The sequence below is a fragment of the Perca fluviatilis genome, chromosome 3, assembly GCF_010015445.1.
Source record: "Perca fluviatilis chromosome 3, GENO_Pfluv_1.0, whole genome shotgun sequence".
In the NCBI taxonomy this organism is placed as follows: Eukaryota; Metazoa; Chordata; class Actinopteri; order Perciformes; family Percidae; genus Perca; species Perca fluviatilis.
In genome coordinates this window covers 7949974-7975376 of record NC_053114.1, presented here as the reverse complement: position 1 = coordinate 7975376, position 25403 = coordinate 7949974, and the positions used below count along the sequence as shown (strand labels likewise).

The following is a 25403-nucleotide window of genomic DNA, read 5'->3' as shown; positions in this document are numbered from 1 at the left end:
GCCAATTCCAGTCACCGGCCGGTCTATAGGTGGAAGCTCTACTTTTAATGTCTCTCTGCCAATCAGAAGACTAGCCGTTCATTAAATAACCTACGATATCAATTACCCGTCACAAAGTTTGTGTTTTAAAAAAGTTTACCAAGTAGAATTCTAAATTCCACTGTATGACCGAACTGATATAGGACCATATATAAACACATTTGACATGCATTGCCAAAGTGTCACTGTACTGGACAATAGAGTTGTTCCGATACAATACAGGTATTGGAAAAGCCTCCGATACTGCCAAACATGCTAGTATGCTGGCACCGATCCGACACCACGAACAAAAATCTTCTCCCTAAAGTATTTTTTTAATGTTCTTATTCCGTCATGACAGTCTGTCAAAGTAGATAATAAAAGAAAGTTCTTTGGCATTCATTCTCTGTAACTTGAGCCAGACCAAACGAACAATGATAGCAATTATTTTACATCCATAGAGTGTTAGTACAGCTGTTAAAAAATTATAATCTATACAGCATATGTTGGGAAACAATCTGCTCATGTTTTGTGGTTCGTATCCTATCATCTACTGGCTGGACGTCTGTGAGTTGATTCTGAAAGCAGTTACGAGATCTTGGAGAACAAAGCGGAAGCAGGATTCAGTTCATTCATTCATATATATATATATATATATATATTTTTTTTTTTAAACATACATTTTCTAACAATCCTTGGATTTCACTTGGAATAGTAGAAAGTAAAGGAGGATTGGTTCATGGTTGGTTCACCCAGATCAATCTTCAAAAAGCAAAACAGTGTTACACTTTATGATGCAAATGTATGACACCAATTGAAACAGATGAGAGAGGCTTTGTGCAGAGTAGTCTACATATCCCTGCCACTGCTGAATTATTTTGATCCCCGGTGGGGACAAAATGTACCCCCCCCCCCCTCAAAGTGATCATCTACTTCACCAATAGACCATAGATTATATACCTAAAATAGAAGTATTTTAAACTAAGTAAAACACTGTAATGTGAACACATAGTGCCATAGAACGATAAAATCAGAGCGGCAGTTGCTGGTTGTATTTAGCCGCTACAGAGCTCCGGGACGTCGGCTACCAGCGGGAGTTGTTTAGCCGCCAATAGGTGACTGTGAACCGGCTACAGGCACTGCCAGATGACAGTACTTTCAGGGGGCCGTGGTAGTGGAGTTTAGCCAGAAAAGGTGAGTGTCATGCGGAGAGGACAGTTAAGTTTAAGGCACCACAACGACTAGTGAAGTTTAAGAAAAGATTGTGGTTTGGATTAAAACACTCCCGAGGAAAGAACGTTTCCTGGTGAAAGTATTTGGTTTTTGCGCTTTCAAGCTCTCCGGCTTGAAAGCGCTGTGTTTTATGTTGACACCATGTTGTGCTATTTCATTTTGAGATTATTTTTCCATCGAACACTGAAGTGCATAAATAATGTTTTGGCATGGCTAGCCGAGTGGCACTATATCCATGGTATTGGAAGGGGGATTTAATAATAATAATAATAATAATAATAATAATAATAATAATAATAATAATTTAATAATTAATTGTTGTGCATGATCAAAAAACATCCCCTTCCTATGCTTTTTCCACAAATCCCACCCTGACATCATATATATATATATATATATATATATATATATATATATATATATATATATATATATATATATATATATATATATATATATACATACATACATACATACATACATACATACATACAAACAATGGGAGTGTGGGACTTCTGTCAACACCTGAAACATTCTGCTGCCCCTGACCACAAACCAGTTCTAAAACATGGACTCTGTTCAGTAAACATTCTTGAAGTGGCAAACTTTAAATTTCCCAGATAGGTAGCTCAGGAGTGAGCTGTAACAACAGAACACAATTATCCCAGCATTAGATTTGACCTCTGTGTTTCTGCGTATGCAGTGTGGTCTGTGTGTGCATGTGCAGTGTGGTCGGAGTGTGTGTGTGTGTGTGTGTGTGTGTACCCTCTTCAAAAAGACCACCGTGACTATAGCAACACAGCTGCTCACAATAGGACTGAGTGACGGCATGCAACACAGAGTTCAGCGCCATGATGACAAACCACTTAAAACAGCCCATAATTTGCCCCTGACAACAGCAGCAGCCCTGCTGAATCACTGAGACTGATTGCACCTCTCTTTTGCATAAATTTGATATAAATGGAGGCCACAGCTTGAGTTCAGGATTCCGACAGCAAACCACCAAAGAGCAAACGGCGCTGGATGACGGCCTAGCCTCACAGCTTCAAACTGCACCAGTCAGCTCACTCAATAAAGCTCTCTTCACTCCCATGATGTCCTCCCAAACCAGAAAGGCAAACAAACCAAAAGCAGTTGTTAAAGTGAAGTTTATCAATGTATTCATTTGAGCCGAACATCTGTATTAAACACATTGCTGTGTGGTACACACAGGGCTCCAATGCTTTCCCTCAGACTTAAGCTAAGTGCTTTATTTTAATGTGGCAACGTTTCATGTCTGTTTCTTATGACTGTTTAAAAGCCGTTCTAGTTATTGCTAATTGGGAATTAGCAATAACTATAAATGCTGTACATTGGACATTTTGTTGCACAAATGTCTATGTCTTAGCATTTGTCCCTATTCAAATAAACATGAAATGAAAAAAAAAGTTGCTGCTTTTTCCCCTCAAGTGGTGAAACCAGTCACTCATTGGTAATAATGGGAACGCCAGACAGGACTTGGTTTCTGGCCTCGCCTGCTGCGGTTATGAAGTAATGGCTTCCAAACACTGAAGCCGGACGATCGCAGTGACAGGCAGACCTTTTAACATTGTGAAAAGGGAGGAGAAAAAAATGTGTGCTGGAAAATGAACCGATATATTGATATTAAAGCTGTCTGCTAAACACACTTCATGGCTTTTTACCACCGAAGGATTTTGATTGAAGATGATTTCCATTCTGGCTCGAGCAGATGAAAATGTAACTGAGCAGTGACCGATAATATTCTTTCTGACATTGGCATGTATGCCACATGTTGAGAAACAGTAAGATGAAGGCAAAATGTATAAAGCTCTGAGCCAGCTTATTAGCTGTCATGAAGGATTTAGTCTGGCATTGCCAGACCTTTTCTTCACAGGGTCTGGCTAGTCCACACAGCATTCTGTGATCGTCCACACAGCCAGCTAGATTATCTGTGAATGAGTTTTCTGTTGCATGACTAAAACAACTTTTGAATGTACACATGTTCCTTCCCGAGGCTATTTTGCAGAGGTACCGTGGCTCCGTCCGGCGCTTAGCACCGCCCAAGACGATTGTGATTGGTTTAAAGAAATGCCAATAAACCACAGCACGTTTTTCTCTCATCCCAGAAGGCTGTGTGGACTAGCCAGACACTCCTCCGCAGCGCTGTGGAGGAGGGTCTGGCAATGTAAATACCCTGCAGAAATCTGAGGAGCAGTTAACCATAGTCCTCATAAATCCACCGGAGTTAAGAATGCCAACACAAAGGAAGTGGGAAGGTGACGGACATCCGGCCTAAAATGAGTGGATATAGACTATGAAGGAAAAGACTGTTCTTAAAAATTTCACTTAATGAGGTTTTTTAACATTAATATAAGTTCCCCCAGCCTGCTTATGGTCCCCCAGTGGCTAGAAATGGCGATAGGTGTAAACCGAGCCCTGGGTATCCTGCTCTGCCTTTGAGAAAATGAAAGCTCAGATTGGCCGATCTGGAATCTTGCTCCTTATGAGGTCATAAGGAGTAAGGTTACCTCCCCTTTCTCTGCTTTGCCCATCCAGAGAATTTGGCCCACCCATGAGAGAGAGACATCGTGGCTTTCAAACGAGCAAAGTGGCAGTTGGTCAAGGCCACACGTCATCTTGGGCTTTGGGAAACACTGATCGGCATTTTTCACAATATTCTGACATTTTAGAGGCCTAATCCATTAATCGCAAAAATAGTGGCATACAGTATGTGGACAAACTACTACTGTGTGTGTGTGTGTGTGTGTGTGTGTGTGTGTGTGTGTGTGTGTGTGTGTGTGTGTGTGTGTGTGTGTGTGTGTGTGTGTGTGTGTGTGTGTGTGTGTGAGATGCAGGTAGTGGTCAAAAAAGAATGGAAGCTCATGCAGGCTCATTAGCCCAGATTTTGGGCAGGTTTTTTCCTTTCTGGCTTACAGTCTGAGATGACCTTTACTTCCTTTTAATACAATGCCTTTCTTGCCACTCGCTCTCTGACACTCTCTCTCTCTCACATATCTGTATCTCCTCCTCCCCATCCTCTAGCCCGTCTCTGACAGCCTGTCTATATCTCTTCTCCTCTGCGTGCCGCTCTGTTTCCCTGCGAGTGCATTGGCAGAGTCTGCCATTAGGATCCAGTCCTGTGACAGGAGGGAGCGGGGGCAGAGACGCTGCCAGTCAGAGGGCTTAAGGCAGATCTTTCTACTCTGCATCAGATATGCTGTATGCTCACTGTGTATTTCTGGGTTTCAGCACAAATGTTTAAGGGTTTGTTTTGTTTCATAAAAAATGCCTCCCCTCTGGGAGAAAAAAAAATGTCTGACCCCTAGATAAAACACCACTGCAATGTCTAAACTCACAAATCAGCGCTTTCAGGTCAGATAAGGCCTCCATATGTCCTTAAAGTACTATATATTAACCCTATTTTATGTTCACAACCTTCTGAAACCAAACCTTCACAAACACAAGAGCAGAAATGCAAAAAGTTAGTTAGTTTCCAGATCTCAGCAAATGACTAGTTGTAATAAACCTAAAGCTTTATTGCGTAACTTTTTAATTTGAATGAACGTCCATTACATTAAAGCCATTGCCAAATGAGTTGCTACAAAGCTAATTAAGACTATGAGCTCCACACAACTCTCTCTGTATTTCTCAGTTTGACTATGTTCAGAAGATTGTGTCGCCTGGCGATAATTACCTCTTCTGAAGAGTCCATCATGTTTTTTTAATCCTCCTTGTCCTCCTTGGCTACTAGCAACTGCGTGGAGGAGGGGTGGGGGTGGTGTGCGGTCACGGAAGGCTTGTATCATGTGGACGCGCCGACAGTTTTGTTGTCATTACTTAGAATTCCTCTTGGGGGAGACAGAAACTATTCACTATAGCTTTAAGGCATGTTGCTGGGTTCCTTGTGTCAAACTGGTAATGCTGGAACAATTATTAGTGGAGGGCCGTAGTAATGGTTGTCATAGGAGTTCACTACGCTGCAGTGGAGCGGTTTACAACTCCGGCACAATTTAGCTAATGCAAATCACTCTATAGTGCACAATGAGGCGGAGCAAAGACAATGAGCTCTCTCCGGCCTATTAACAGCTCACACACGTCCTCCACTGGACAGACCATTACACCAATACTGGGAGCAACACTTGTTAATGGCTTCCCCAAATCAATCCCAGTCTCCTGTAAGCATCTGCTTTTAATGAGGAATGGCAACAGGCAACTGTTTGCTTTAACATGTCATCCCGGCCTTTTAAGCGCGAGGGCGGTTTTGCTGTTCTTCTGGTTGGGAGGAAGTGGTGGGCCTCGTCCCCGGGCTTCACAAAGGGCTTGAAGACAGAATCTGTGAAGCCGGGCTTAGATTAACGGTCCAGACACTGAAGAAAGCAGCACTGTGATGTTTGAGTGGAGACAGATCCCAAAGCCAGAGAAAGGCAGGGTAGGCCAATTCCATCCATCACTGACTGTGGAGGAGTTGGGGGAAGGGGGGGGGTTGTGGTCTACCCTCCGTTCACCTCCAAGAAGGACGGAAAGATCAGAGAGGGCTAACAGCTGGAGCCCCTCAGGGAGAAAGAACCAAAAAACCTCCTAGAGTAAAGAAGAAACTAAAGGGAAAGGTGCACCGGTGATAGAGATCCCAATACTGAGAACAGATGGCAGGCTAAAAATACATATTGAATACCATGAGAGACAGGTCATGACTAGGCATGTCAAAACTTAAGATTTTAAGACTGATTAATTTATGAGGACAATGCACATTAATCAACATTTCTGTAAATGTGCCAGTGTGTTAGCCTTATGACTAATATTTAACTGTAGTCCTAGTTACCTAGCACGTATGTCTTTATGGCGGGAGGAAACCGGGGCACCCGGAGGAAACCCACGCTAACTCCACACAGACCGGGGATCCTTCCACACAAGTTTCTTACGGTGATCTTAGCAATCCCATGATTGACACATTTTATTTCTTCAGGTTTATTGTTAATATACATTGAAGATTAATGAAATAAATAAGTTATAAATAAGATCTGTGGGTCAGTGAACTTTGTATCAAATGTACATTTGTCATTGTTGTTCACCCAAAGAAATCATCTCTCCATCGTGATAGCCAACTTTGCCAGACAAGGTGGCTCAGTATCAACATCCCCTACAGCACCCATCCTTGTTAATGAGGAACCACTTGAGTTTGTGGAAGATTTCACCTATCTGGGCAGTCTCATCAGTAAGGACAGTGGGGCATCTAAAGATATTAAAGCAAGGCTGGGAAAGGCTCAGGGTGCCTTCTCCTAACTCCGTCCCATCTGGAGATCAAAACAATAAAGCCTTAAAACGAAGATGAATATGCCAGATATTTTGGCTTAATAAGATCTCCAACAATGAACTGTACAAGACATAAGTCGCCTTAAAGCGTAACTCTCTCCAAAATGCAACCTAGGGTCTTTTTGTGAATATATACCCGAGTCAAACTTTCGTTTAAAAGCATAATTAGGACGGAAACGCCACTTTTAAGATTTATTGTATTCTCGTTTTCGGTCCAATGGCCTTCTGAATGGGAGTGCTAGGGGTACTACTATGATAGCATCAAAAGCACTATTTTTAAAACACTAAGAAGGCTCGACTTAAGTTACACTTTAAGATGGACACCACCTGGCAAAAGAAAACCTGGGAGGCCCAAAATCACCTGGCGCAGAACTGTGACACAAGAGCTGGAACAGATGAACCGGTCATGGGGAGAGGCCCAACAGCTGCCAGGGACCGAATGCAATGGAGAGAGTTCAATGAAGCCGTATGTCCCATAGGGAATGAAGAGGAGTAAGTAAGTAAGTAATTGTGATATCCAGCTATGCTGATTGGTTTTATTTGCCCATTTTTGTCTCTGAGATTTCTGCTTCCACAGTGCAAATGGTGGTAAATGGATTTTTATGGGGGTTTTTTATGCTTACAGCATTGACAAATAAAAAACAGTAACAAGAAAATGTGTCGCTATTGCTCTGAATAATCCACAGACCACAGTGAGCAGTTTTAATAGGAACTATTTCCACCTATGCGTGCATTCTCCTCAATATACTGCAGTGCTGTCGTCCTTAAAGCGTAACTCTCGCCAAAATGCAACCTAGAGTCTTTTTGTGAATGTACCCGAGTCCAACTTTTTAAAGCATAATTAGGAAGGAAACGCCACTTTTAAGATTCACCGTATTTTCGTTTTTCGGTCAAATGGCCTTTTGAATGGGAGTGATAGGGGCACTTTTATGCTACCCTCAAAATAGGTATTTTTAAAACACTAAGAAGGCTCGACACAACATGAAACTTTGCTCGAAGTAGTACATTGTTAAAAAAGAAAGGTTTTGAACAACTCACCGTAGCTCTTGTTGTTTCCAGCCGCAGCCATTTTATCAGTCAAAAACAGTCGATTTCCGAATGCAACGTAACAGGGAGGAGAGTAAAGATGGAAAGCTCCTAAAGCTTAGTTCCATATAAATGCACAGATAATTCGTTGTTTTGTCGTTAGTGAAAAACAATATTGACCTTGTAGTTGAAAAAGGAGCCTCATATAAGAATGACATTTCCTCCGTTCATTCGCATTCGGAATAGCGGCCGGAAAGAACAAGAGCTACGGTGAGTTGTTCAAAACCTTTCTTTTTAGTAAACTCTGGGTACACAAACAATGTTGTCAATGCTTTCGTTAAGTTGTAGAGCCCCTGGTGATACTTCGAGCAAAGTTTCATGTTGTGACGAGCATTCTTAGTGTTTTAAAAATACCTATTTTGAGGCTAGCGTAAAAGTGCCCCTAGCACTCCCATTCAAAAGGCCATTTGAACGAAAAACGAAAATACGGTAAATCTTAAAAGTGGCGCTTCCGTCCTAAATATGCTTTTAAACGAAAGTTTGACTCGGGTACATTCACAAAAAGACCCTAGGTTGCATTTTGGCGAGAGTTACGCTTCAAGAATTGTGCCGTGGACAATTCTACTGCAAGCACAAGGGAAGGTAGAGCCACACCCAACCTGGATTTTTCAGGCCAATACCGAGATCAATGTTGGAGAGTTCATAAAATCTGATAACAACAGCATTATATTTTAATCTGTTAAATTATTAACGGTGATTAACTGATAATCAATTAATCAATTAGTTGAGAATAATTCTTGTCTTTGGGAACACATATCTGTGCCGTTTCCATTTGCTGATGAAGGCTGCTCCAGATGAAGGCTGAAAGCTCCAGGAATAGCGGAGTAAATGGACCTCACATTTAGAATGATTACCATAGAACCGTAGCACCACGACTGTGCGCAAACGGAATTTCAGAAGTTTGTTGGTCAGCATGCAAAGGTGCAAAGACAAGCACAAAAACCAAATAGAAGCCCCGCACACTGGCTGCGTCACTTAGCGTTGCACACACCGAATCCACCATACAGACAGAAAAAAATATATAGTAGTGACTTTCGGGGCGCCCTGGTAGCTCACCTGGTAGAGCGTGCGCCCCATGTAAAGAGGCTGAGTCCTTACCGCAGCGGCACGGGGTTCTCCAACAGAAAACGCTGTTCACAAACTGCTCCAAACAGCTCTATTGTAGTCCAGCCTTTACTTCCATGACAAATGTGTGTCACTTTGTAAGACATGTTATACTGCTTGCCTAGCTGCTAGCATAGCACGCCCTCATACTCTGCTTCTGACTGAGTAGTAGTCCTTACCTAGGTACTGCGCATGTGAGACTCCCAACAAAGATGGAATAGAAGTATGATGTCTCACTCTGTAGCTAAAACAGAGAGCTCAACACACAGGGTGAAAAGAGGAGCTTCAGCAATGTGCAGTACAACAAAAATATGGTGTTTTTTGAAAATTAAAACATGTAAACCTATTGTGACATAACCTCTAAATTAAATTATGAATGTGAAAATTAGCATAATATGAGCACTTTAAGTTACTGCCTGTGTATATCTAAAAAAAAAAAATGGGTGTCGGTAACTTTAAATAACGTTCTCTGTGTACTACAGTCAGAGCAGTGATTTGACACTAAACAGCAAAAAGAATGTTAGCACCAAGAATCATTAGTGGTGCTGTACAGTATGTGGTATTTATCAGCTTGTTCCTAAGACGTTCTGTGTGACTTCAGGCCCAGTGTGGGCCAATTCCGCTCCCTCCTTTACATCCAATAAAGAGCAGACATATGAGGCAGCACTACAGCACCATCTACTGACTACGCTGTCCGTACACACACACACACACACACACACACACACACACACACACACACACACACACACACACACACACACACACACACACAGACACACAGACACACACACAGACACACACACACACACAGTTACCTCTGTCTGTTCTGAGGAAAGGCCTTGGTATCAACAGCAAACATCTTGGACACAAAGATGATGAGCGGATCGTTTTCCCCACTGGAACACTGGAGGAACGCTGGAGAGCAACCGAGGGGAGGAAAAGTAGTCAAACACATCTGAAATCCTTACACAGGAGGCAGATGAGCGCCAAAGTCTTTGTTAAAACCAAGGTGAAGTCCCAGCTGTTTGCCAAAAACAATGAATCATGTCAACATGAAATCATTGCACCATCACAAGTTGGAATTGAACTTTCAAACGTAAACTTTTCAGACAGCCAATTTATTAGGCTTACCTGTGTATATGTATCTAAGACTTTGTTTTATTTGCATATTCACTTGGGGAAATAGGTTTGTTTCACAGTAGTGTTCATTCAGTTTAGAGTGAGTATCTGATTTTGCTAAATTAGCAAACAGTATTTGGTCATTTAGTCCAACTAACAATGACATTAAAAAGTTGAGCAAATAATGTTTAGTCATTTCAGGTACAGGGTATTATTTTTGTGAAATGTAGTTTAAATTCATCCCAGTTTATGTACTTATTAAACAGCATTTGGATCAAGTGCCAGGTCAGATATGTCAACTAAATTCCATTGCACCTTTTTTACCTCTCAATCTACACGGGTCAAACATTGGCAATAGGGGTGTGTATCTCTGCATTTCAATCTGTAATTAGATACACAGTCCCACATCTCTACAAAAACTAAAACAATAGAGATGCATTTGTAACGATAGGATACACTGTGATTCAAAGCTAATTTGATTCAGCCGCAATTAGGATTTGTGACTACAACAAATCAAATATTTGCTAAACTTTTATTTCAAACACTGAGTCAGAAATTTACAAAGAGAGTTATATCTCCTGCATCAACAATAGGAAACATGAGCAGTGACACACTTTTTGACCTGTCCCTAAAGGCTCAGACACTACGGTTGGGTACCGTTCACATTTTATTGATACCGGTACCTGAAATGCGGTTCCGGTTACAACGGTACCTTTTTCCGGTACTTTCCCTAGTAATAACAAAAAAATTATTATATAAAGATTTTACAATCAAAACTAAATAAACAAAACTAAATATAAAACCCTCCCTCTCTCCTCCCAAACCCATCCCTACAATCTATTAAATCAAATAATTATTAATTTCTTAAACAGAACTGTAACTTTTATTCTTGTATTTGTCTCTTATTCTATTTTAGCCTGTTTTATTTTGATGACCGTTTTTAACTGCTCTTTAATGTTTTCTGTATTTTTAAAAAAAAAATGTAAGTGTTTTAAATTGCCTTGTTGCTGAAAAATGCTATAGAAATAAAGTTACCTTGCCTTGCAACCTCAGCCTGTCAATCACCAGGGCATAGAAACCACAGTAATGCCTGCTTTAGAGCTTAGTTCGGGCCCAAAAAATCAAGCCCGACCCTACCCGAGCAGGTGCACGTTGTGTCCGAGCCCAGCCTGGCCCGACACATTAACCCCGATTTAAACCCAACATTTTTTTTAATACGTGGGCCGTTATAACTGACGTTCTCAACTACAATTCTGAGTTGTTTAAACTGCAGAAATCTGTTTGGAAGGGGTATGCTTGGAGAAGTATCAACAGAGGACAATGAAGGCTGACTATCATCTTTTCTGCCATGGTGAGCCTGCTTAATGTGTCTGTTCATCGTCTAAGTCCCCATTTTTTTGCTGTCATAGGCGAGCAGCGTGCCAGCAACAGGACTGCGACCGCTTTCGCTTCGCCATTAATATCGTATTGCAGCGAACGGAGTCTGCGGGAAGATTTGAAAACTGTAACCACACTTAAAAACGCTTCATGGCGTTGCCGTGACTCACTGTGACTTTAACAAAACTGCAGAGACGACGTAGTTTGCTCGTGTTTTCTCCGTCTGCACATTTGAACCTAAAACAACCTGTAAACCTTGTGTGTGTGTGTGTGTGTGTGTGTGTGTGTGTGTGTGTGTGTGTGTGTGTGTGTGTGTGTGTGTGTGTGTGTGTGTGTATCTACCTCTCTTCAGCTCTTGCGTCTGTTCGGGCAGTGAGTCGAACCGCCGCGGCCCGACACTCATCAGTTTCTCCACCCTCTCTGCCGTCATGTCTATGGGACTGGGAAGTTTCTCACACACCATCGCTACAGACTGTGTTAAGAAAAACTCGACAACAAATGCACAACATCCCCCCAAAAAAATGCTCACCTGAGGCAGTCAAACAAACATAGGAAGGGAAAGATGTTTAGCTGATAAGAGATAGAGGCCAAAAGGCAAAAGGATACAGAGGACAGCCTGGGCCAGAGGTAACCACTGGCTGCAGATGGCAGAAAGAAGAACTTTGGGGTCCGAGTGACGAGAGTCCCTGGCCAACACCTTCACCCCGAGCGATGCTATCACCTTCTCCACCTTCTCCTTGTCTCTACAGTCACAGAAACAGGATAGATAGACTTTACAGACGGACGGCGGGGCATGGATAGCAACACACTCTGCTACAAGATAAGATGATATATACTACAGTATATCTTCATGTTCAAACATCCCATTACAACATAGAATTCATTCAACTAACAAAGCAATAGTATTGACGGGCTCTCCTAAATGTGATACAGAAATGGGCAAATTTACATCTGTTTTTGAAATGTGTAAAGATACAAAAGGTTTTGGAGATATGTGAAGGGTGAAGTGGTTACCTCGGTTGGTTATGATTTTGGAATGGTCACCCCTTCAGCACATTTTAGCAGCTAAAGTGGGGAGTAGCAAAGAATGCCTACAGCGAGACTATTGTCAGGCTACATTTACATTTTGGTTTTTAAGCGGGGTTTTGAGCCAAAAGCGATCTCCGTGCACACAAGGGTTTTTAGCTCCAGAAGGCCAGAACACGGCCATAACCGCATATCTCATCAACATTCTCGTATACTGGGCATAAACAGGAAGCAGCATGTACCGTCTACCTTTGCTGGTAGTTGCCATGGTAACGTTAGTAGCTTTATGCTGCGTTCCAGACACAGTTTTTAACGCGTAAGTTACGATTTCAAGTCACGACTCACGAGTTGGTAGCGTTCCAGGCAAAGTCACCACAAACCCTTCTACCTAGCGGCTACCTAACGTTGACGTTATCTATCTAGGTTACTTTACGTTGCCTATTTATGTCTATTCATTTCTACTTATCACTGTTAATAAACGGCGTCTGTACAGCATCAACGGGGTCGCCATTGTTGTTTGTGTGTGTGTGACGTCAAAAACTGTAACTGGGAGTACAACGACCTGGTACGAGTTCACGGGTAGTATGTTACGGGTTTGACTGCCGTTCCAGGGCACTTTCACTGGTAGAAGGTTGTGAAAACACGAGTTACGGGTTGCCTGGAACGCAGCATTAGTCTCAAAGAACAATAATCATGACCGATAAGAGCCAATCAGACGGAGAAACCGTGTCGGTGTTGCCAAATAACATTCTCAGTAGCCTAGGTAACCCGTTTCAGACGGAGACAGGCAGACACACAAACAAAAAAACACAGACACACGCAAAACGGCTGAGCGGAGACACGGGAGAGTGGAGAGGATCGCAAATCGAGAAGAGGAAAGAAAACACTGAGAAACATCGAGAGACACTAGTTAGCTTGGAAACGGCCTAAGTGGAATAACGGAGCTGAAGAGGTGTAGCTACACTACGGCACTCTTCCTGTCTAACAGCAGTGGTTTAGAACAAACGTTGTGCTAGTGCTAGCGCCACGTTACATCCCGCAACGCCCTGCTGTGATGTTCATACGCACAGAGTAGTCAGGATCCGGTATAGGAGACTGCACTACTCAGTATGACACGATGTGCCCTGCTATGACATGAACTTCCACGATGACCTTCGAAGTCACTGTCCCATCATCTTTAATGTGACTATTATTTGCCACTGTTCATCACACCCCCAACCGGCCCCGTCAGACACCGCCTACCAAGAGTCTGGGTCTGCCGAGGTTTTTTCAAAAACGGGAGTTTTTCCTTGCCACTGTCGCAATAGCCACTGCTAATGCTTGCTCTTGAGGGAATTACTGTAATTGTTGGGGTTTTGGAATTTATAGAGTGTGGTCTAGACCTACTCTATCTGTAAAGTGTCTTGAAATAACTCTGTTATGATTTGATACTATAAATAAAATTGAATTGAAAATTTAATTGAATAGTGTGGCTGGCTAAAGTTGGAGCTAACTGACTAGCTAAAGTTGGAGCTAATGCTGCGTTCCAGACACAGTTTTTAGCCCGTAAGTTACAACTTCAAGTCACGATTCACGACTTGGTAGCGTTCCAGACAAAGTCATCACAAACCCTTCTAGCTAGCATTAGATAGTGGCTACCTAACGTTGACGTTAGCTATCTAGGTTACTTTACGTTGCCTATTTATGTCTATTTATTTCTACTTATCACTGTTAATAAACGGCGTCTGTACAGCATCAAATTGTTGTTTATGTGTGTGTGACGTCAAAAACTGTAACTGGGAGTACAACAATCTGGTACGAGTTTACGAGTAGTAAGTTACGGGTTTGACTGCCGTTCCAGGGTTCTTTCACGAGTAGAAGGTTGTGAAAACACGAGTTACGGGTTGCCTGGAACGCAGCATAACAGCGGAGAGTTGCTGGTTCGGAGGACGCTGATTTTGGACCGGAGAGGACTTTGCCGTAGCTGGTGACTGGTTTTCGTTCTCGTGTTTGAGCTGTGTTTCTTGGAATAACAGCTAAGTGTAAGTTGGATTTCTGTGTGTTTGCTTCACTGAAGATAACGTCCTTCTGGCTGCTGCACGTCCACATTTCTCTCGGCTTGTGTGGGTGTGTGTGGGTAGGTAGGTGTGTGTTAACACAGTGGTTTAACAGGGTTTGAGTAAGTTTTACATTGAAATGCTGTAAGGAGGAATCATTTTGCGTAGCTGGAGTGTTTTAAGTGGAAACTGATGACACGGGTAAAGGGGTAGTTGTGTGTAATATCATTTGAAGAAATATTGCAGTTAGCATATTTGAAGGGTGCGATTTGTGTTATGTTTTTTTTTGTTATTCAATCTAACGGCTAAATGTTATTTATACATTTAAGTTATTGTTTAGTAAACAGTACCTTTTTTGTTAAAGAGTTGTCTGGGGTCAGTTATTCCAATACAGCACAATAGATTTGCTGGTTAAAAGTAGGGTGGTATATGACTAATCCAAAATAGGTAAACCTTCGTGGTAGCTACTTTAAAGAAATGAACCCAAACACTTCATCATTCCAGTCTGAAGTTACTTATTGCAGCTTGGGCATTGCACTTTACAATGCAAGTTTGTCAAGTCAAATATCCTATATGGCTTTAATAGAAAAATGTATTTTGAAGCATCGTGATGCATCGTAATGCATCAAGATATCGAATGGAATTGAAGACCTGATAATCGTAATCGAAAGATCAGTGAAGAATCACACCTCTATTCAGAAGTGTTTCCAAATGTCTCTGGTTTAGGGGCTCGGAAAACGCCAGAGGAGGGGGAATGAGAGGTGTAAATGTAGCAAAAGATATTTGTTTTAAACCAAAACGTAGCAATGTAAATGTAGCCTCAATTTTGGGATCGCTAAAAACAGCCCTGCACTGGACGATTAATATAAGGAAGTATTATAAACGTTAAACTGACTTACACCCTTATGACAATGTCGAGGGATTCATCAAGATATGGCGACCAGTTCTGGACGCAGTGGAGCCCGCGGGACTTAAATTGGTCTTACCCACTTAACAAGATGGGAACTGAATATAGCATGTTCGAGCAATTTGGATGCAATTATTTCCACACGGTGGTGTGTGTGTGTGTTTTGTAGATTGTTTTATCATTATTTTTGTGTGTCTTTGGCCACGTCCACACGTACCAAAACAATCTTTTTTTTTACCCGTCTTCCCTGGATTCGTTTGAAGAATACTTGCGTCCAAACGAATCCACTTGTAAATGACTCAACAAGCTACTTCATATTCCAGGCCTATAGGCGGCGCTGTTTCTGCTACAGAAATTCACCAAAAAACGGGGAAGACGAGCATAGTCACTTCCACTTCCCATCATAACATGACTAGTTAGATTATAACGTTCTCTTAATACATCCGTCGACTATAATAACTTTCACCACTGCTCATTTTATAAAGGCCGCCACAAGAAAACATGTCTTTGTTTACATTGTATAATGTGCTGTTGGATTGCTTTTTATTTTGCATGATTGCATCGGCAGTCAAACAAACATCAATGATCCATGAATGATGTCTTTTTAATAATCTATACGTTTTTCTTGCAGTAGCCTTTCTACAATAAGCCGTGGTAAAAGTTACTATAATCCGTTCAAGGAGTTGATAAGCAGACAGATTAGCTAGCTAGTTGATAAGTTGTCTACTTCCACTTTATAAACAGATAGCCATAGCAGCTAACGTTAACGTTACTTTGCTGCTGGAGCGGTCAGCTACTTTAGCTATGTTTAACGTTAGCTACATAACGTTAGCAATATATCTTGTGTAGAATCCAGAGGGAAGGGTCAGCGAGCAGAGACAAAGTATTTAGATGAAGTGAGCTGGTTTGACCATGGAGATGGGATATGCTCGCTTAGCTTCACCGCAGTTGTGTGCGTCAGCGGCCGTGGGTGTAAAAGAGGGGTGTGGCGATGAGATCATCAATACGGATTTGTATTCACCATCCAGACGAAGCCAAATGAGAGCCGTTTTCGGATTTTTTCACCCTGAGACCAGGTTTCAAAAAAGCGCGTTTTCAGGCAGTGCGTTTACAGGCCCAAACAATGCAAAACGTGCATTTGCACAAAAAAAAACGTTTCCGTGTGGATGGCCCCTCAGTCTTACTCGGTTTTGATGTATGTATAGTGAGAACCCTGCTGTGTTTTTTCTTTTCTTTTCTTAGACGTGTTCAGTTCATGGAGAAAAAAAAGAGAAGAAAGCTATAGTGTTTGTGATTTTTAAAATGTAACAAAGTGTTTCAGGGTAGTATGTCACCCACCTCCTAGTGACAACGGCATCATATAAACTCCAAATGTTATCCAGCACGAGCTGCACAAACAGCTGCTTCTTTCCTTTGGCCTGCAGCAAACATGGGAGACAAAGACATCACACCAGAATCAATGCAAGCTCAAATCACCAGCGATACAAGCTTCCAAAAATGATGGACGCGCGGTTATTCTCCGGAATATAGAATATAGTTTTGTAACAACGAATGCCAGGGAACCAAATACTAAAAGCATAAGAGCTGAAGAGGGAGATAGAAGACATTTATGTTTCTCTGCACCAACCCATGCACACACTAGGGCTGCACAATTAATCTCAATTTTATCAAAATGGCAATATGGACTAGTGCAATATCCAAATCGCGGGGGCACAATATATGTTAAAGGCAAAGTATGTATGCGTCAAACCATTGTGAAGGAAGAATTGTGGTGCTGCAGAGACTGTGCAGAAAATCACATTTTAATTTCTTTCAATTTTCAAGGAGAATAATCATACAAAAATGATAATTCCCTCTAATATTGTGAATCATAACACAATCGAATTATCAGTCAAAATAATCACAATTAGATATTTTCCTCATATCTTGCATTAGGGATTTCTGTTTTATTTGGCAGTTTGCAGATAATCTGTAACAGCATTTTATTTTCCTGATAACCGATAAAGTTAATTAATCAAAAAGTGTTCTACTTTGGCTCGGCTACAGCTCTGTGTCTATCCCTCTGCTTCGGTTTCACTCACCACTGAGTCTGACTAAATGTCCCACTCACAACAATATCTGACTGACTGACTGACTGACTGACTGACTGACTATCTTTTATTGGGTATTATGTTAAGTTTCTCATTTTTTAAATAATTGCTAAAATCATTTAAACTAAGTTTTGTGTTGAGTTTGTAACATTCTTAATTTTGAACTCAAGATTTCCATTTTTACTGTAAATACATATCAGTTCCAAATATCGGTTATCAGTTTCATTAATTACTAATAATGGGTATCGGTATCAGCCTTGTGTGTTTAATGGTCTAATCATTTCAGCTGCACTTGTAGGCCGTTATATTGTTGGCTAGTTTCATTTATAATACAACATCAGATTTTATAAACTACAGGTGTTTTGTGTGCAGAAACCTTAATGTGTTAAGTAACTAGTAACTAAAGCTGTCAGATGAATGTGGAGTAAAAAGTACAATATTTCTCTCTGAAATGTAGCGGAGTAGAAGTAGAAAGTGGCATGAAAAGGAAAGACTCAAGTAAAGTACCTCAACATTTCTACTTAAGTACAGTACTGGAGTAAATGTACTTAGTTACATTGCACCACTAATCATGGGTGATCCAATAATAGGGGTGGGAATCTCTAGGCACCTGCAGTGCTACGATGCGATGGTAAAACAATTAGCGATGCATCACATTTTTCTATTTCTATACATGATTTATTGTTTTCTCACTGTGTGTCTACTTTACGGTGGTCGGGAAGTGCAAAGCAAACTCAAGACAAATTTACATTTTGGAAAACATTTTTACCTACCATAAAACACAATTACATGTGCAAAACACTTTTACCAAGGACAAAACAAATTACCATTTTAGAAAACAAAATAACATTTTAGAAAACAAATTAACAAGACGCAAAACACTTTTACCAGTCCCGAAACAAATTTACAAATGACAGATTCTTCACGGAAAGGGAATGTACCACATACCGGAAGTGACACGGAAGTGATGAGGTGTTGTTGGTGAGCGCGGTCAATTGGTGTCGTCTTTTTTCGTCAACAATAACGCATGTTAATTTTCTCTTAGTCAGCGTTTTTGGACATTGCCGCAGTCTCGTCATCGTCTCTTCTTAGTCAAAAAAAGGTCGTTGACGAACATATTTAGTCTCGTCTGACGAAATTAACACTACTAACACTACTACTAAAACATAACATTAGGGTTGGGTTTAATTCGAGTCTCACATTTAGCACATCAAGATGAGCTCCGGACTTTCTGTTCAAAACGAGTACAGAGCGGGTTCAGCTCTTCTCTGGTGCCCCATGTTAGCTCTATTGAGTGGGCGGCAGTGTGTAAGTGTGCAGGCAGGACTACAGGAGGCCAAAGCAGGCTCCATTAGCATCTCACAGAACTACACTCTACATTCAGTTCAGTTGGAAATGACACGCAGTTAGGACTGAACATTAGAGGCAGAGGCCCCACACTGAGTGGGGAGTGGGAGCACAGAGACAGAAGTAGAAATACAGATCAGAGGGTTAGATCAGCAATCAGCCAGCCAGTGTCATACACCTGCTGGTTTATCATTGTGTCGTAGCCCTCAGAATCTTAATCCAATCGTGAGGTGATTGGCACCACCAGTAAAAAGAGCACAGCACCGGTACTGATGATGTGAACACCTACAACTGTCAGTCATACAAGGGTTATGTAAAAACCATCATGTATGCAGTGATATGACACCTCTGGACTAAAATAGGGGGACCCTGGCAAAGCTAGTTGAAATCAGTGTAGGGCTGAAGGATTAGTTGTTTTCCAATCAAAATCGCGATTTGAAAGAATGCGATTGGCTAATCGTCAAGACTGCGATTAATCGAATGTGAATTATTTATTTGAATGTTTGGTGTAACATGTGATTTAGCATTTTTTTATTCCTCTTTTCGTTATTATATTTACTGTTTTTTCATAAGCTTAATGCTGGAATAATGTTACATATTCCAGATTCCATACAGATTGTTTACAGAAATGTCCTAGTTTCAGGGGATTTTTACTTTATATTTTATCCCTTTATTTAACATGATCGTAGAAGGTGCAATATGCAGCAAAAAAAAAAACAACAACCCGCAAATCAAATTGCAATATCTGGCAGAAAAATCACACTTGGATTTTTTTCCCAAATCGTTCAGCCCTAAATCAGTGTTCACCAAACAGAAAACTGGCAAGGCAGAGAAGAGTCATGTGATTAGCTTCGGAACGAGTAGTGACTTCGGAGGTGGAGACGAAGTCTCGCCTGTGCTTTCTGACCACAGTGGGAGATCCGTAGCAAGGAAAAGTTAGCCCTCTCCTTGATTTCATGTTGTTGATGGAGAAGGAGAACACGGAAATGAGTCGGGGGAAATGCAACGCTATCAAGCCACGGCCGAGCACCCTAATTAATAACAATCACACTAATTAATAACTGTCATAATCCACAATCCGTTGTTAATTAGTAACAATATTAGTATTAATGGTAATACTATTTTCTGATTCTCCCCTAAATGCAAAAGGTTTACCAAGTTAACTAGTAAGGACAATGGACCTGATGCGTCAAACATCATCTTGACATATAGGGCCCTATTTTAACGCTCTAAGCGCACAGCGTTAAGCGCCTGGCGGAGGTGTGTTTAGGGCGTGTACGAATCACACTTTTGCATGGTTCAAAAGGGTTGTACTTTGCGTCTTAATTAATCATAGGCATGTTTTGGGCGTAACATGCAATAAAACAATGTGTCATCTCCCGTTCCCTTTAAAAGCCAGGCGCGTTTGTACCTTGGCGCATTGCTATTATGATGGCGGATTTGATGAGCAGGAAGGAGAGATTTTAAGAAGAAGAAACGGATCTGCATGTGCGCGAAGTGAAAGCGCGCTAGCAGATCATATCATAATACTATTTCACATTGCAATATTTTTATTTGTAATCTTTTGCATGTTTGTGTGCTCCTGCGCTTCCCCGTGTATGTGTGTGTGTGTGTGTGTGTGTGTGTGTGTGTGTAACAAGCATGGTGTGTGCGCACTGTGCACGAGCCTAGGCGCATTTTACTAATACACTTTTAAAATAACAATGAAATGCTACGCTATTGACTTTAGACCAGGCTTTTGTTGGTCAATGGTCAATCAGTCTTAAACTAGCAAAGACACTTGCGTCGGGCTTATGCGCTGCGCCAAGTGCAACATAGGGCCCCTAAAGTTGCACTGTAGTGCTTATGAATTCAACCGTATATTTGTGATAGACCATATTACTCAAGCTAAACATAATTCTTGAATCACAGTCACACTGTAATATCTCCTTTTTCTCACAAAGAAACAAACCCAGATTTTATGTCCCCAAAGAACTAAAAATTGCTTCTGCGAGAAATCTCTGTAATTTACACTAAACAGGTCAACGTACGAGTGAGATGGGATACTTGCTCTAAGAAAAAGCGAAGAAAAAACAGGGAACATAACACAAATGAGCTGCTGACTAGCCAGCCAGAGTAATTTAAAAAAAAAAAAAAAAAAAACGCTGTTATTTTTTTTATAGTTATCAATCCAGCTGTCACCCAAGGGTAAATATTATTCATGTTTGATTGTTAATCTGTATCCATTTTTAGTGAACAAAATAAATGCATATATTCACAAATGTTCCGCCTTTATTTTTACAGGACAGCTAGGTGAGAAAGGGGGAAGATGTGCAGGAAATTGTCACAGGTCGGATTCGAACCCTGGACCCCTGCGTCGAGGCATAAACCCCTCAGTATATGTGCGCCTGCTCTACCACTAACCCAACCACAAATTATGATGTTTTATGAAGAAAAACAAACAGTAAGCTCTGAACAAAGAATGAGTGATGTTGCATTTCCCCTTGCAATGAAGCAACAGCATACGTCTCAATTCACCAGCCAGGCAGTAGCAGTAACAGTTGCAGGATTCAGTACCCTTCAGATTTCTTTTTTCAATCTTTCTTTGGCAGTTACAGAATGTGTCAAGAAAGGAACATAAAGGAAAGAGAAAATGCATGTTTAAAAAAAGACCTACACTCATGACTCAAGGTTACATTACCTGAGCTCCTTTCATGATCTTCTTTGCTTTAGCGTTGAGGTAGAAATCTCCCCACAGGGTTTTGAGCAGCACCTCTGCCTTGATACCCATTTTTTGGCTGTAGATGTGGGCAAACTGCTGGATGCTAGGAAACACACAAAAAAAAATCTAACTCTTAGTCCTCCGTTTACATTTTTTATGCAGGTTATCACAGACAACAGAAAGGCATTGATCTTTATTGCAAGCTATGCTGCAATTTTAATCGGGCTTATTAGCAGCTTTGAATAAAGTGGAGCTTTGATGAGAGATTTTAACAGGATCAGGGTGAACATGTGAAACTGCCAGTACAGCATGGGGACTTTATGCCACTGTGGAGTGGAACACATGGTGTGAAGTGATGTAATGAAATGTAAGGAGAAAGTATTTTACTTTGAAATTCCTCAACTGGAGAAAAGTATGAGGTCTTTTTAGGTAACAAACAGCTTGGTTTTGCTCTGGTCTCTGATGCTTCTGGAATCATGTTGAGGCTCATTTAGTGTCAAATACTGTATATTATATCTAAGTGGACAGCACCATCTAGTGGACATGTAAAAAATGTTTCAGGTGTGTCAAAACGGAATGTCATTTTATTCGATTTTAAATAAATAAATACATAAATAAACAGGCATATTTATTTATTCATGTATTTATTTGATATTGAATGAAATGGCATTCCATATTTTTAAAGACACTGAATGAATAAACAATGACATGGATTTTGGGGTATCGATTAAGTTACTGGGTTACTGGGACCTACAGAATAGGTCAAACCCATGAGCCACATTATCTTTCCAGTTTATGATACGTTACAAAGATATTTGAAATATTCGAAATTAACACAAACTACTTGCCGAATACTGAATACTAAAATAGTCATACATTGTGCCATCAGCAGCCTCCAGTGAAACTGCCTTCTGGGGTTTTAAAGCCAATCACTACATATGAGGACAAGTGCTTTCACTTAAGCTAGGTTTATGGTTGCAGCGGTGTTCCCGGCACGAGGTGCGCGAGCCATACAATGAGGTCACCGCGAGCTGTCTTTTCCCGGGCGAGGGCTCCTCTACTTGTCGCGGCGCGTGGTCGTGCACCTCTGAATTTTTGTAACTCAGCGCACGCTGCGCTTTCAGTTTCAGGCTCGCCTCTACAAACATCTGTGTGATTCTCCATGTACAGGCCACAGAGGGTCAATCAGCCTTAAATGTGTGGTCAGAGAGAGACACCACACTGGCAAAAGAAGAGGCATTTTGCTGGAGAGTGTGGAAAAACATGAGAGATCGTTTTGTCACGGCTAAAAAAAATAAAAAAAACGGCTTCATGTAAAGACTGTTCTTAACAGTGTTACAGGCAGACACTAGTGTCCATGTAAGGGTTAATGCCCAACGAGGTGTCCATTATTTTTAGTGATTGCCAACTGTACACAATGTTATTGACTTTGGATCTTGCTAGCATAGCGTTAGCTTTCTGGCTCGTAGCTAAACTGAAGGGTTCTATCAGCTGAGCGGACTATATAAATATCTCCGGTTGCTAAGGGAGGCAAGTCGTATCTAAGGTTCTTCCTAATTCCTGGTGGAGAGAACAACGTTTGCATTGCATAAGAACCTGATGGATGGGAATGATTGTTCCAGGTATTAGTCAAACCGTCAGGCGTAACCAGGGAAACGGAGTCATTGTTTAGATAAACTTTAGATTTCGATTGTAAAACTAATTAAAATATGAACTAATGTTTTAGAAATATGTTATTTGGCAAGTGACCATGGTATAAGCGGGTTAATGCGCGTCGGACGGTTCACGCCTCGCCGTCGTCCATTAATACCTGACAATGGACACCTCGTCGGGCATTAACCTTTACATAAAGGACAGTCAGGTTAATGATTAGAGTAGATAAACGTGAGGTTTGGCGGTACGTGGGTGTTTAACATGGATGCGTTTACTACTGTTGCCAGGCAGCCGGCTTCCCTTTACTTCCGGTCTCCTCTTCTCTACTACTTCTTGCCTATTCACAGATAATTTTGTTTGTACGCCCTCTGGCGTTTCAGAGAATACTGTAAAAAAACAACGTGTTGAGCATAAATGTCTCCGTGCATGCGCGTAGCGTGCACGCCGTCTACGGAGGCCCGCACCAGTTCAACTGAAGCTTTAGAGCAGGGGTGTCAAACTCAATTTCACTAAGGGACCGACTTTTTTTTATTTTATTTTTTTTTTTTTACATGCTTTTATTTCATAGAAAAATATCTTGATTGTATTGTATTGATTGTAGCATGTCGCTTTTTTTTTATTTATTTTTTTTACATTTGTCACTTTTTCTTAATTTTTGTATTCAACATTTTTGATGTTTCTTTCTCAGACATTTTTTTTTATTTTATTTTTATAAATTTTAGATTCTTTTTGGGGCATTTTCACCCTTTACTTTTGACAGGACAGCTGAGGACATGAAAGGGGAGAGCGAGGGGGGGAATGACACGCAGCAAAGGGCCACAGGTTGGAACCGAACCCGGGCCGCTGCGTCGAGGAGCAAACCTCTATATACTGTGTGGGCGCCTGCTCTACCAGGTGAGCTAATCCGGGCACCCTTTTATTAGACATTTTTGTTGAAATAAAGCCCTACAAAAGTCAACCAGAAAGTGCCATAGCCATGATAGAATTTAGCAAATCGAGCAAAACAATGATTACATTTTTTTAAAAGCAGGCTACCACACAGCCGACTCACAGCAACCTGTTCCACAGGCTGAATATGAAAACTCTTTATTGTGAACCTAAATTAATTTGCAGGCCAGATCAAAATCTACGAGGGGCCGGGTTCGGCACGCGGGCCTTGAGTCCAACACATGCGTGCTTTAGACCCTCCACACCGCGCACACCCCAAAGTCATGGATGCAGCTAACGACGGAGCCCGCCGTCTCACCTGAAGCCCCAGCCATCGATGGCGCAGGCAAACACCACGTTCCCCTGGTCGGGGGAGAAGTAGAGTTGGGAGTCGTCGGCCTCCTCCAGCCCGGCGCTCCAGTCATAAACCTGATCTCCACTCAGGATCTCGCTTTCTTTCTCCTCCTCCTCCGCCGCCTCCTCCTCCTTCTTCTCTTTCTCCGCCCGCTCCTCCATCACTTTGGATGTGAACAAAGCGCCTGTAACCGCGTTCACCTACGAGGAAGAACACGCACAGCAACAACTTAGTTACAGTGCTCTACAAAACACTTCCAACTTTTTATCCATGTTTTCCACGAGTTAAAGAGCCCCTGTTATGCTTTCTGGGATTTTTCCCATCATTTAGTGCGTTATCATACCTGTCAAGTATCCCGTTTTGGCCGGGAAAGTCCCGTATTTTACCCTTCTTTCCCGCCGTCCTCCCGTATTAGTATTTTCCCGTAAATCTCCCGTATTTTAACCTGCGTTATTAAAAAATAATACCCCGGGTCCGAGCGGAGTAAAAAAAAAAAAAACATTCCCAATCTGAGCTCTGTCACTAGCCTCGCGATAACTGCCACCTGCAGTAGCCTACTACAGATACTGTAGGTGGCAGTTGTCGCGAGTTTAGTGTGTGAGGTCAGATGATGAGTGACAACGCAGGAAAAAAAAACAAAAAAAAAAACAGAGACGGATGATGGACGCTTCGACAGAGACGGTGCGCTGCCAAAACTTATGAAGGCTTTACTATGCATTCCCCATAGCAAGGCAAGTTGAGAAAGGGTGTTTAGCATGGTATGAAAGATTGTTACAGAGAATAGGATGACGTTAGACAACAGAACTGTCTGCGCTCTACTCTTGTGTAAACCACTCTGTAAACCACTCTGGCCCAGCCCACTAATACACTCCTTCCAAAACAATCTTAAAGAATGCAAAGTCTGCAACAAATTTATACAATAACTCACTAAAAGAGTAAAGAAAAGTTATGTGAAATGAAAAGAAAAACTGTAAAAGAAAAGCAATATGAAATGAAAAGAATGTGTGGAATGAAAATAAAATGTAAAGACAAGCAATGTTATAAATTGTAAATGTTTTCAGCATTCTGCATCAAGTGGTGATTTTAGCTTTCTTGTACACCTGTCTTAAAA

At 41.4% G+C, this 25403-nt stretch overlaps 1 protein-coding gene across 4 annotated transcripts in view; it reads right to left on the bottom strand.

Moving 5' to 3' along the window:
• efl1 (elongation factor like GTPase 1) overlaps nucleotides 1-25403 on the bottom strand; it is a 130456-nt gene that overhangs the window by 94291 nt on the left and 10762 nt on the right. For all 4 annotated transcript variants that reach the window (XM_039794987.1, XM_039794985.1, XM_039794984.1 and 1 more), the window contains exons 7-12: nucleotides 24257-24492; nucleotides 21337-21460; nucleotides 16558-16637; nucleotides 11857-11993; nucleotides 11593-11715; nucleotides 9570-9669 (exon numbers count right to left, since the gene is read on the bottom strand). In XM_039794987.1, the coding sequence (XP_039650921.1) occupies nucleotides 9570-9669; nucleotides 11593-11715; nucleotides 11857-11993; nucleotides 16558-16637; nucleotides 21337-21460; nucleotides 24257-24492 (800 nt within the window). The remainder of the gene's footprint in view (nucleotides 1-9569; nucleotides 9670-11592; nucleotides 11716-11856; nucleotides 11994-16557; nucleotides 16638-21336; nucleotides 21461-24256; nucleotides 24493-25403) is intronic.